Genomic DNA, 13578 nt, shown 5'->3' on the forward strand with positions numbered 1-13578 from the left:
TCTTTTAAATGTCCCTCAGCAGAGAAAGGAGAACACTGCTAATAATTTACGCTGCTTTGGAGGACTTGTGTAATGCCTCATTCTCCCTGTGGGGGCGCTGCAGGTAAACTGAACTTGACGTTAGATGATAGATGAGCATTGTAGGTCCTCTGTGACCAGCATACTGACGGGGCACTGTTTGAACAAAAACTAGAACTTTTAATAATGGTAACAGATGTATGCTAATGTGACCCAAACTCAGAGCCCAGCCCAACTGCCCCCTACGCAACCACAAGAACCCCAGCCCATCTTGACTCCTTTTTCCAAGAACCTAGCACAGCCCGACCCAACCTCAAAGACCTCAGCCCACCATTACCTGACATCAAAAACCCTGGACCACTGTGACCTAAACTCAAAGAGCTCAGGCCAATCTGACCCAACCTCAAAGATACCAGACCACCCTGACCCAACCTCAAAGACCTCAGGAAAATCTGACTCAACCTCAAAAACCCCAGACCATTGTGACTGGACCTCAAAAGAAGGGAATTTTGTTTACTTACCGTAAATTCCTTTTCTTCTAGCTCCTATTGGGAGACCCAGACAATTGGGTGTATAGCTTCTGCCTCCGGAGGCCACACAAAGTATTACACTTTAAAAAGTGTAACCCCTCCCCTCTGCCTATACACCCTCCCGTGCATCACGGGCCCATCAGTTTTGGTGCCAAAGCAGGAAGGAGGAAACTTATAAATTGGTCTAAGGTAAATTCAATCCGAAGGATGTTCGGAGAACTGAACCATGAACCAAAAGAACAATTCAACATGAACAACATGTGTACACAAAAGAACAACAGCCCGAAGGGAACAGGGGCGGGTGCTGGGTCTCCCAATAGGAGCTAGAAGAAAAGGAATTTACGGTAAGTAAACAAAATTCCCTTCTTCTTTGTCGCTCCATTGGGAGACCCAGACAATTGGGACGTCCAAAAGCAGTCCCTGGGTGGGTAAAAGAATACCTCGATAAAAAGAGCCGTAAAACGGCCCCTTCCTACAGGTGGGCAACCGCCGCCTGAAGGACTCGCCTACCTAGGCTGGCATCTGCCGAAGCATAGGTACGCACCTGATAGTGTTTCGTGAAAGTGTGCAGGCTCGACCAGGTAGCCGCCTGACACACCTGCTGAGCCGTAGCCTGGTGCCGCAATGCCCAGGATGCACCCACGGCTCTGGTAGAATGGGCTTTCAGCCCTGAAGGGACCGGAAGCCCAGAAGAACGGTAGGCTTCAAGAAACGGTTCCTTGATCCACCGAGCCAAGGTTGACTTGGAAGCCTGCGACCCTTTACGCTGGCCAGCGACAAGGACAAAGAGAGCATCTGAACGGCGCAGGGGCGCCATGCGAGACACGTAGAGCCGGAGTGCTCTCACCAGATCTAACGAGGGCAAATCCTTTTCACATTGGTGAACTGGATTAGGACAAAAAGAAGGTAAGGAGATATCCTGATTGAGATGAAAAGGGGATACCACCTTAGGGAGAAATTCCGGAACCGGACGCAGAACCACCTTATCCTGGTGAAACACCAGGAAGGGGGCTTTGCATGACAGTGCAGCTAGCTCAGACACTCTCCGAAGCGATGTGACTGCCACTAGGAAGACCACCTTCTGCGAAAGACGTGATAGGGAGACATCCCGCAGTGGCTCGAAAGGTGGTTTCTGAAGAGCCGTTAGCACCCTGTTAAGATCCCAGGGTTCTAGCGGACGCTTGTAAGGAGGGACTATGTGGCAAACCCCCTGCAGGAACGTGCGTACCTGCGGAAGCCTGGCTAGACGCTTTTAAAAAAACACGGAAAGCGCCGAGACTTGTCCCTTGAGAGAGCCGAGAGACAAACCCTTTTCCATTCCGGATTGAAGGAAGGACAGAAAAGTGGGCAAGGCAAACGGCCAGGGAGTAAAACCCTGATCTGAGCACCAGGATAAGAAGATCCTCCACGTCCTGTGGTAGATCTTGGCGGACGTTGGTTTCCTGGCCTGTCTCATAGTGGCAATGACCTCTTGAGATAACCCTGAAGACGCTAGGATCCAGGACTCAATGGCCACGCAGTCAGGTTGAGGGCCGCAGAATTCAGATGGAAAAATGGCCCTTGAGACAGCAAGTCTGGTCGGTCTGGTAGTGCCCACGGTTGACCCACCGTGAGATGCCACAGATCCGGGTACCACGACCTCCTCGGCCAGTCTGGGGCGATGAGGATGGCGCGGCGGCAGTCGGACCTGATCTTGCGTAACACTCTGGGCAGTAGTGCCAGAGGAGGAAATACATAAGGTAGTCGAAACTGCGACCAATCCTGAACTAAGGCGTCTGCCGCCAGAGCTCTGTGATCTTGAGACCGTGCCATGAATGCCGGGACCTTGTTGTTGTGCCGGGACGCCATTAGGTCGACGTCCGGCGTTCCCCAGCGGCAACAGATCTCTTGAAACACGTCCGGGTGAAGAGACCATTCCCCTGCGTCCATGCCCTGGCGACTGAGAAAGTCTGCTTCCCAATTTTCTACGCCCGGGATGTGAACTGCGGAGATGGTGGAGGCTGTGGCTTCCACCCACAGCAGAATCCGCCGAACTTCTTGGAAGGCTTGACGACTGCGTGTGCCGCCTTGGTGGTTGATGTACGGGACCGCCGTGGCGTTGTCCGACTGAATTCGGATCTGCCTGCCTTCCAGCCACGGCTGGAACGCCTTTAGGGCTAGATACACTGCCCTTATCTCCAGAACATTGATCTGAAGGGATGACCCTGTCGGAGTCCAGGTTCCCTGAGCTCTGTGGTGGAGGAAGACCGCTCCCCACCCTGACAGACTCGCGTCCGTCGTGACCACAGCCCAGGATGGAGGCAGGAAGGATTTTCCCTTTGACAAGGAAGTGGGAAGAAGCCACCACTGAAGGGAGGCCTTGGTTGCCCGAGAAAGGGAGACGTTCCTGTCGAGGGACGTCGACCTCCTGTCCCATTTGCGGAGAATGTCCCATTGGAGTGGACGCAGGTGAAACTGCGCAAATGGAACTGCCTCCATTGCTGCTACCATCTTCCCTAGGAAGTGCATGAGGCGCCTCAAGGGGTGTGACTGGGCTCGGAGGAGAGATTGCACCCCTGTCTGTAGTGAACGCTGTTTGTCCAGCGGAAGCTTCACTATCGCTGAGAGAGTATGAAACTCCATCCCGAGATAGGTTAGTGATTGTGTCGGTGTCAATTTTGACTTTGGGAAATTGATGATCCACCCGAACCTCTGGAGAGTCTCCAGAGCAGTGTTCAGGCTGTGTTGGCATGCCACCCGGGAGGGTGCCTTGACCAGAAGATCGTCTAAGTAAGGGATCACCGAGTGTCCCTGAGAGTGTAGGACTGCCACCACAGTTGCCATGACCTTGGTGAAGACCCGTGGGGCTGTCGCCAGGCCGAAAGGCAGTGCCACGAACTGAAGGTGTTCGTCTCCGATGGCGAAACGCAGGAAGCGCTGATGCTCTGGTGCAATCGGCACGTGGAGATAAGCATCCCTGATGTCGATTGATGCTAGGAAGTCTCCTTGGGACATCGAGGCGATGACAGAGCGGAGAGATTCCATCCGGAACCGTCTGGTTTTCACGTGTCTGTTGAGCAGTTTGAGGTCCAAAACGGGACGGAATGATCCGTCCTTTTTTGGCACCACGAACAAGTTGGAGTAAAAACCGCGACCCCTTTCTTGAAGGGGAACAGGTATCACCACTCCTTCTGCCTTCAGAGCGCTCACCGCCTGAAAAAGAGCATCGGCTCGCTCGGGGGGCGGAGATGTTCTGAAGAAACGAGTCGGAGGACGAGAGCTGAGCTCTATCCTGTAACCGTGAGACAGAATGTCTCTCACCCATCGGTCTTGGACATGTGGCAACCAGGCGTCGCAAAAGCGGGAGAGCCTGCCACCGACCGAGGATGCGGTTTGGGGAGGCCGAAAGTCATGAGGAGGCCGCTTTGGGGGCGGTTCCTCCGGCGGTCTTTTTAGGACGTGACTTAGACCGCCATGAATCAGAGGTCCTCTGGCCCTTCTGTGGCCTGTTGTGCATGTGTGCCTCCTTCAACACAAAGCATAAAAACTGATGAGCCCGTGATGCACGGGAGGGTGTATAGGCAGAGGGGAGGGGTTACACTTTTTAAAGTGTAATACTTTGTGTGGCCTCCGGAGGCAGAAGCTATACACCCAATTGTCTGGGTCTCCCAATGGAGCGACAAAGAAACACCAGACTAACCAGACCCAACCTCAAAGACACCAGACTACCCTGACCAAACCTCAAAGAACTAAGGCCAATCCAACCAAAAAGATCCTGGACCACCCTGACCAAACCTCAAACACGTCAAGCCAATGTAACCCAACCTCAAAGATCCCAGACCACCCTCACAACCTAACCTCAAAGACCTCAGGCCAATCCAACCCAACCTCAAAGACCCCAGACCAATTTGACCTAACCTTAAACCCTCACCATCAGAATAGCTGTTGTCAAGAATTGGCCAGCAAGTTCTACAGATCTACGACACGACATGGATGACATTAAGCACGGCCTATTAATGCCTGCACGCTTCCTATATTGTACGGGAGCAGGAAATGAAGGACTGTGATTGATGCCTGCTCTAGTCTCGGTATATATGTATACTTCGGAGCCATCTGATTGGTTTACCTTTTTATACTGTCTCCAGCATCCTCAGAAGACTGGATGATGTTTGCTTTCACCCGCTGACTATTTTCTTCCGTAACTCCAGGATCTCGTCTCTGGGCATTGGTCTGAAAACATTGTTCCAACAAAACATATCTAGACTGGTGCTAAATTCAATTCCCTTATATTCAATATGGAACTCAAAGTCAATGATCACCACTAGGGGGAGCTTCCTGTATATGGAAATACATGATAAGATTCTATCTGCAGCCACCACTAGGGGGAGCTCCCTGTATATGGAAATACATGATAAGATTCTATCTGCAGCCACCACTAGGGGGAGCTCCCTGTATATGGAAATACATGATAAGATTCTATCTGCAGCCACCACTAGGGGGAGCTCCCTGTATATGGAAATCCATGATAAGATTCTATCTGCAGCCACCACTAGGGGGAGCTCCCTGTATATGGAAATACATGATAAGATTCTATCTGCAGCCACCACTAGGGGGAGCTCCCTGTATACAGAGATACATGATAAGATCTTGTCTGCAGCCACCACTAGGGGGAGCTCCCTGTATACAGAGATACATGATAAGATCTTGTCTGCAGCCACCACTAGGGGGAGCTCCCTGTATACAGAGATACTTGATAAGATCCTGTCTGCAGCCACCACTAGGGGGAGCTCCCTGTATACTGAGATACATGATGAGATCCTGTCTGCAGCCACCACTAGGGGGAGCTCCCTGTATATAGCGATGTCTATTTTCCTGGCAGCAGACATTGCCCGGCACTTTGTCCTGCCTTCCGCCTTACAGATGTTCCTCACCTGCTGCAGTACGTTGCTCGTCAGCCATGTTATCTTGGTCGGATCGGGCACCTCTTTAGGGAGATGTAATAACATTGGGGCACTGCGGCCAGGAGTCGGCACAGGAGGGGTATAGAGCACTGGATCCGAGCGCAGGTGAAGCAGAGGGATTCCCGCCTTGTTCTGTTCACTCCCAAAAAGACTGATCTGCGGTTGTTGGTGACTGTGGCTGGCAGTCTGGGATGTAGACGGATGGTCTGGAGGTCCTCTGCTCACAGGTTCTGCCCATTTCTGGGTTTTCTGTGTTCTGGTGGGATCAGAGACACATGGTGGTTTGGTCGGATAAGTGGGCACAGGGGTGGGCATCCTCCGAGCAGCGCTCTGCGGTGCCCATGCTTCTCTCACAGGGGGTCTTATGTCCAGTGGTAGAAACTGGGGCTCTGACTGCAGCCTGAGCAGCGGAAATCCACTCGAATTATTCATGGCTGGAGGTCTGATGAGAATTGGAGTCTTCTGTGGCCCTGATGGGGGAGTTATTAATGGCAGACGGTGGAGAGGAGCGGTGCCTAATAATCCCAACCTCGCTGGGATCTTTCCTCCTGCATCGCTGGGGGGAATGCTGAGCTCCGGAAGCTTCTGCAGAGAGAACAGGAGACAGTCAGTGGTAGAGGTGGAAGCGGGAATATACATGCAAGACCCCGGGCCTACCCACTGTGACCGAAAAGACCCCTGTCCTACCCACTATGACCGCAAAGACCCCTGTCCTACCCACTATGACCGCAAAGACCCCTGCCCTACCCACTGTGACCGTAAAGACTCCTGCCGTACCCACTGTGACCACAAAGACCCCTGCCCTACCCACTGTAACCACAAAGACCCCTGCCCTACCCACTGTGACCGCAAAAAACCCTGTCCTACCCACTGTGACCGCAAAAACCCCTGTCCTACACACTGACTGCAAAGACTCCTGCTCTACCCACTGTGATCGCAAAGACCCCTGCGCTACCCACTATGATCGCAAAGACCCCTGCTCTACCCACTGTGATCGCAAAGACCCCTGCCCTACCCACTGTGATCGCAAAGACCCCTGCCCTACCCACTGTGACCGCAAAGTCCCTGCCAACTGCAAAGACCCCTGCCGACCGCACAGACCCCTGCCGACCGCACAGACCCCTACCATACTCACTGTGACCCCAAAGACCTCAGCTCTACTCAGTGTGACCGCAAAGATCCTGCTGACCACAAATACCTCGGCCCCACCCACTGCAAAGACCCCATAAATGCTCACTGTGAAAGCAAAGACCCTGCCAAGTGCAAAGACCCCTGCCCTACCCACTGTGACCGCAAAGACCTCAGCCCTACCCACTGTGACCGCAAAGACCTCTACCCTACCCACTGCGACCGCAAAGACCCAAGCCGACCGCAAAGACCCCTGCCGACCGTAAATACTGTGGCCCTACCTACTGTCACCGTAAAGACCCCAGCTCTACTCATTGTGACCGCGAAGATCATGCTGATCACAAATACCTCGGCCCTACCCACTGCAAAGACCCCATAACTGCTCACTGTGAAAGCAAAGACCCTGCAAGGTGCAAAGATGCCGGCTCTACCCAATTTGACTGCAAAGACCCTGCTGACCGCAAAGACCCCAGCACTGCCCACTGTGACTGCAAAAATTCTGCTGAGTGCAAATATCCCAGGCCTACCCACGGTCACCGTCAAGATCCTGGCTGCCACGACTGCAAAGACCCCAAGCCCTGCCCACTGCGACTGCAAAGACCCCAGCTCTGTCCACAATGACTGGAAAGACCCTGCCCACCGAGACCTTAAAGGCCCTGGCCCTGACCATTGTGACCGGAAAGACCCCAGCACTGCCCACTGTGACCTTAAAAACTCTGGCCTTGTGTACCACAAAAACCCACCCACCGCGAGTGGAAAGACCCTGACCCTATCCATCATAACCCCAAAGTTACCTACAGCAGGGACCCCGGCCCTGACCAGCGCAAGGAGCCTGGCCCCGACTACCGTAACCATAAAGACCCCAGCCAGGACAGACTCAGGCTTCAGACACACCGGCCTGACCCATCAGGACCTTAAATACCCCAGCTCAGCCCTCCTAGACTTCAAGGAGACCTCATAGCTCCAGTCCACCCCGACATTACCGCAAACCACAGCCCAACCACACCCAAGGGGATAAGTAACTACACTACAAAGTGCACAGCAAGAATTAGCAAAATTACCAGTGCGGGTAATCTACTTTATAAAGGCAACTCATAAAAAATATCATCGACCACCACTAGGGGGCTATTTGTACACAGCTGTGACCAGTCCCGTCTATAGACCTGTATACAGCAGTATATGGAGCAGACCCTAGTGATCGACACAAACTGAAGAAATGACACAATACCTGCAGAGCCTCCTTGTTACTCTGCTCATTTCTGCCGGCAGCAGTGACCGCACCGCCCGTTTGCAGCACATCCGCGTTCCGCTGCGTTTCTGCAGCTGCAGGTTGTGATGGGGCTGGATGAATGACCTGTGGTGCAGAGTGGTCAGCCGCAGGGTTAACGACTGGAATCCTTCCCATTTGTGAGGTTTGCTGTAAGACCTGCTGCAGCGCCGGCAGAGCCACGAACGACGAGCCCACGACCTGCATGAGACTCATGAAGTTGATCTGCTGCATCTGGGAAAGAAACAGGAGAGACGTCACCATCGCTTCTCCAGGACTCTGTCCCAGGCAAACAATGCTCGATCTCTGGGGCTCCAACCTCCCGGTCCCCCAAATCAGCACTGACGGTCCGTCCATACATGACGGATGTTCCGGGTCACTGTGGATTTGTTTTTGTATGAAAAAGCCACGGCATGTGTAGGTGTTGAACGATACCGGTGGCGAGCTGGTGTCATGGCCCCCGAAGTCAGACCCTCACAAGCTGCATGCGGTGGAGCACGGTGGGAGTCGCTGTCATGCGGCCTCGAGAGGCGAGACATAATCTACCTGTAGGAGTCGGAACATCTCATCCTGGAGCAGCTGTCTCACGGCCTCGGAACCGGGAACAGTCTGTGGATTATGGCCGACGTCAGGAGTGGCGGATTCTGGCTGGTTAGCGGTGGGAGCGGGAGGCAGGAGAGGAGCCGCACCGGATACCGACTGGGGGGCCGGGGGGCTCCATCCTGCAGAAGCCGGGGCGTCACCACATCTAGAAGACAAAAACAATACAAAATTGGAGTAATTCAGTAACAAATGCCAGCACCAAAGATCAGGACCCCACTGACCCCAGCGCTGCTGCCCTGTATACGCCATGTGCCGTCATCTGTATACAGGTTCCAGCTCGCTACATGGCTCTGCACTGATCGCGCCCCAGACTCGCACTGGTCACATCTCCGCTCTGCACTGATCACGCCTCGATGCTTCAGGCAGTGACGTTTGTTTTCATCTCCAAAGCAACAAACCTAGAGATCAGCAGCGTCCGATCCCGTAGCACGAGAGGTGCAGCTGTGCTGTATGGATTAACCCCATAATACACACGACGATTTAGGCCAGAAAAACCATAACAATTTTTTTCAGATTTTATGCATCTACATGTATGTATACATGCACATATTATATATCAATTAGGAACCAACATTATTTATAATTTGCCAAATGCCAGAACATTTTTTGCAAAGTCAAAAGTTTCCATACACAAGGAGTACTATGCCTTTAAACAATATGGCACAGCCCATATGATGATGTCATGTATTTGGAAGCTTCTGATATGTTGCCAATAAACCTATGAGTTAATTAGAGACACACCTGTGGATTTATTTTAATGCACACCTGAAACACATGGCTTCTATGTGTAGCATGATGGGAAAGTGAAAAGAAATCAGGAAGTCATGAAGAAAATTGTGGACTTGCACAAGTCTGGTTCATCCTTGGGTGCAATTTCCAGATACCTGAAGGTGCCTCGTTCATTTGTACAAACAATTATACGCAAGTACAAACAAGATGGGAATGTCCAGCCATCATACCGCTCAGGAAGGAGACGGGTTCTGTGCACCAGAGATGACCGTGCTTTGGTCAGACATGTGCATATCAATCCAAGAACAAAAGCAAAAGACCTTATGAAGATGCTGGCGGAAGCTGGTAAGATTGTGTCATTATCCACAGTGAAACGAGTGCTGTATCAACATGGGCTGAAAGGCCACTCTGCCAGGAAGAAGCCATTACTCCAAAAGAAACATAAAAAAGCCAGATTAATGTTTGCAAATGCACACAGGGACACAGACCTTAAATTTCTGGAGACATGTCCTGTGGTCTGAAAAAACTAAAATTGATCTGATAGGCCATAATGACTATTGTTATGTTTGGAGGAAAAAGGGAGAAGATTTGAAGCCTAAGAACGCCATCCCAACTGTGACACACGGGGGCGGCAGCATCATGTTGTGGGGTTGTTTTGCTGCAGGAGGGACTGGTGCACTTCACAAAATAGATGAAATCATGAAGAAAAGAAGATTATGTGGCAATACTGAAGAACATCTCAAGACATCAGCCAGGAACTTAAAGCTTGGGCGGAAATGGGTCTATCAAATGGACAATGATCCAAAGCTACTGCCGAACTGGTTACACAGAGGCTTAAGAATAACAAAGTCCATGTTTTGGAGTGGCCATCACAAAGCCCTGATCTCAATCTTAGTGAAACATTATGGGCAATGCTGAAAAGGCCGGTGCGAGTGGCGACCTCCAAACATGGCTCAGCTACACCAGTTCTGTCAGGAGGAATCGGCCCAAATACCACCAACTATTGTGAGAAGCTGTGGAAAGATCCAAAACATTGGACATGGAGTAAAACTTTTGACTTTGCAGAAGGTAATAAAAATGTATTGCAACAATTTCTATTTGTACTATATCCCTTTTTATAGTTTTGCAGCCCCCTAGAAGGAGCCCTTTGTGGTGACAATCTCTGGGTGATATAAACATTCTGCACTTACGGTGACACTCGTCTTATTTTGGGGACGGCCGCTTCCTCCCGATCTGGATGTCTGGAGCCACAGGACAGGTTCTGCTGAGGAGGACAGAATATCTCTTACTGACGGTCATCATTTAAGTTCTGACCCCTGAATGCTGGGGTCCGGTGCTCACCTCCACCTGTCGCAGCACAGGACGGATGCTGACGGCAATCGTCACACTCCTCTGAGTGTCACTTTCCTCTTCTTGATCATCTGACAATCAAACAAAGATTATTTTAGCTTTATTCATTTCTTAAAAGGGGTTGTTCACTTTTCTTTTTTTTTTTATTAATAATTAAATGGATGTATTTCGGGCTAAAAATCATAGGTTTCAATAAACATTTGCACCCTTTTGCTTTTACATGCCTTTTGTTTCCCTATTTTCTCTCCAGGACAGGAGACAAACTCTAGCGCAGCGCCACCTATTGGAAGTAGCGATCCTAAAAGTTAAATGTGGATTTCTAACAATCCTTTACATATAACTTAAGATATATATGCCAGATCAGAATCCCAATTTGCAGACAATTTGTTTCCCTATACATTCAACTTGGATGTGGTCATAAATCAGGGGAGACAATCTCAGAAAAAAAATAAAAGTCAAAACAAGTTACAAAGCATCGGGGTGAGCTCACTGAAGGATTCTCAGTGTACTCATTCTGCAGCCAGCAATACAGAAAGCAAACGGTGCAACAATTTTAATAATATCCAGTTGTAAAAATGATTTTTAATCCAAAATACACGCATTAAAAGGTAAAAAAAAAAGGCAATGTTACCTAGGGTGGCCAATCCCTTTAAGGGTATGTCTGCTCGCTGCGTTCTTGATTTGACAAAAAAAATGCACCCTCTGGCAGACTTTGACAACTGTAAAACACTGCGTTTGAAGAAAAAAAAAAAAACGCATCCAAAACACATGCGTTTTGAATGCATTTTTGACAGTGCGGTCCCACGGCAATTCAGCTCTGCTACGTCCCTGTTCTGTCACAGCAGCACCATAGAGCATGACTGCCCGCTGACAGCACACAGAGACAAAGCCACACAATGAGAATGAACTCAGGTGAACCTCTGAGCTCAGTGCCAGGACACAGGCAGTAGAGCGGGGCCCGCAGCTGTGATGTCAGAGGTTCACCCGAGTTCATTCTCATCACGTGGCCAGAGTTGTGGTTACAGGTGAAGGACTCTAGTTGTGACCGGAAATCACCTGAGTGACGGCACCGCTGATCGCGCTGCTTACTTCAGTCACTTGGGTGATTTGCTGTCACAGGTGAAGGACTAAATCCAGCTGTGGCAGCGGTTAACCTGAGTGACGTCACTACTGATAGCGCGACTCACCTCAGTTGCTGCGTGGAGCTCACAGCGAGCAGTCATGTTCTATGGCCGCTCGCTGCGATTGTCAGATGGAACCTCGTGTGGATTACGTCGGACCTGGAGGGTTGTTTGGGGGGGTTAATAAAGTGGTGAAAGAGGGTGTTTTTTGTCTTTTATTTCAAATAAAGGATTTTTGGGTGTTTGTGATTACTTTCACTTACAGATTAGTGATGGGGTGTCTCATAGACACCTGCCATGACTAATCTAGGACTTAGTGGTAGCTATGGGCTGCCATTAACTCCTTATTACCACGACTGCCACAGTACCAGGGCAATTGGGATGAGCCGGGTAAAGTCCCGGGACTGTCGAATCTAATGGATGCGGCAATTCCAGGCAGCTTCTGGCTGATATTTTTAGGCTGGGGGCTCCCAATAATGTGGGTCTCCCAAGCCTGAGAATACCAGCCCCCAGCTGTGAGCCTTTATCTTGGCTGGGTATCAAAATTGGTGGGACCTCACGCCGTTTTGTTTTTAATTATCTATTTATTGTACTGTACGATATAGACCTGCCCACCGGCGGCTGTGATTGGCTGCAGTCAGACAGCTGTCACTCAGCGTGGGGGCGCGTCTGACTGCAACCAATCATAGTCGCCAGTGGGCGGGGAAGCAGTGAATATGAGATGACCCTAATGAGCGCCTGGCACTTTCAGAAGCAGGAGAGGCTGCAGGAGCAGAGTGACAGCCACGCCTAGAGGGAGAGAGGAGAGAGGAAGGAGAGAGAGAAAGAGAGAATAAGGAGAGAGAGGGGAGAGTGAGGGGAGAGAGAGAGAGAAAGGGGGGAGAGAGAAAGAAAGGGGGGAGAGAGAGAGAGAGAGAGAGAAAGGGGGGAGAGAGAGAGAGAGAAAGGGGGGAGAGAGAGAGAGAGAAAGGGGGGGAGAGAGAGAGAGAGAAAGGGGGGAGAGAGAGAGAGAAAGGGGGGAGAGAGAGAGAGAGAAAGGGGAGAGAGAGAGAGAGAGAAAGGGGGGAGAGAGAGAGAGAAAGGGGGGAGAGAGAGAGAGAAAAGGGAGAGAGAGAGAGAAAGGGGGGAGAGAGAGAGAAAAGGGAGAGAGAGAGAGAAAGGGGGGAGAGAGAGAGAGAAAGGGGGGAGAGAGAGAGAAAAGGGGGAGAGAGAGAGAGAAAAAGGGGGGAGAGAGAGAGAGAAAGGGGGGAGAGAGAGAGAGAAAGGGGGGAGAGAGAGAGAGAAAGGGGGGATAGAGAGAGAGAAAGGGGGGAGAGAGAGAAGGGGGGGAGAGAGAGAGAGAAGGGGGGGAGAGAGAGAGAATAAGGAGAGAGAGAGAGAATAAGGAGAGAGAGAGAGAGAGAGAGGGGAGAGAGGAAGGAGAGAGAGGGGAGAGTGAGAGGAGAGAGAAAGGGGGGAGAGAGAGAGAAAGGGGGGAGAGAGAGAGAGAGAAAGGGGGGAGAGAGAGAGAGAGAGAAAGGGGGGAGAGAGAGAAAGAGAGAGAAAGAGAGGCGGGGGACAGAGAGAGGGAGAGAGAGAGAGAGAGAGGAGAGAGAGAGGGAGAGAGAGAGAGGGGAGAGAGAGAGGAGGGAGAGAGAGAGAGAGAAAGAGGCGAGAGGGGGGAGGAGAGAGAGGGAGAGAGAGAAAGAGAGAGAAAGAGGCGAGAGAGGGGGGAGAGAGAGGGGAGAGAGAGAGAGGAGAGAGAGAGAGGAGAGAGAGAGAGAGGTGAGAGAGAGGAGAGAGAGAGAGGTGAGAGAGAGGTGAGAGAGAGAGGTGAGAGAGGTGAGAGAGAGAGAGAAGAGAGAGAGAGAGAGAGAGAGGTGAGAGAGAGGAGAGAGAGAGAGGAGAAAGAG

The 13578-nt window shown here is 51.2% G+C and overlaps 1 protein-coding gene across 5 annotated transcripts in view; it reads right to left on the reverse strand.

The window, feature by feature from the left end:
- CPLANE1 (ciliogenesis and planar polarity effector complex subunit 1) overlaps positions 1-13578 on the reverse strand; it is an 83825-nt gene that overhangs the window by 26417 nt on the left and 43830 nt on the right. For 4 of the 5 annotated variants that reach the window (XM_075328628.1, XM_075328636.1, XM_075328607.1 and 1 more), the window contains exons 28-33: positions 10557-10636; positions 10406-10479; positions 8430-8631; positions 7845-8117; positions 5459-6073; positions 4654-4757 (exon numbers count right to left, since the gene is read on the reverse strand). In XM_075328628.1, coding sequence (XP_075184743.1) covers positions 4654-4757; positions 5459-6073; positions 7845-8117; positions 8430-8631; positions 10406-10479; positions 10557-10636 — 1348 coding nt within the window. The remainder of the gene's footprint in view (positions 1-4653; positions 4758-5458; positions 6074-7844; positions 8118-8429; positions 8632-10405; positions 10480-10556; positions 10637-13578) is intronic. The other variant, XM_075328617.1, reaches the window with a different exon arrangement.

Source organism: Anomaloglossus baeobatrachus, chromosome 1 (genome assembly GCF_048569485.1).
Source record: "Anomaloglossus baeobatrachus isolate aAnoBae1 chromosome 1, aAnoBae1.hap1, whole genome shotgun sequence".
NCBI classification, from domain to species: Eukaryota; Metazoa; Chordata; class Amphibia; order Anura; family Aromobatidae; genus Anomaloglossus; species Anomaloglossus baeobatrachus.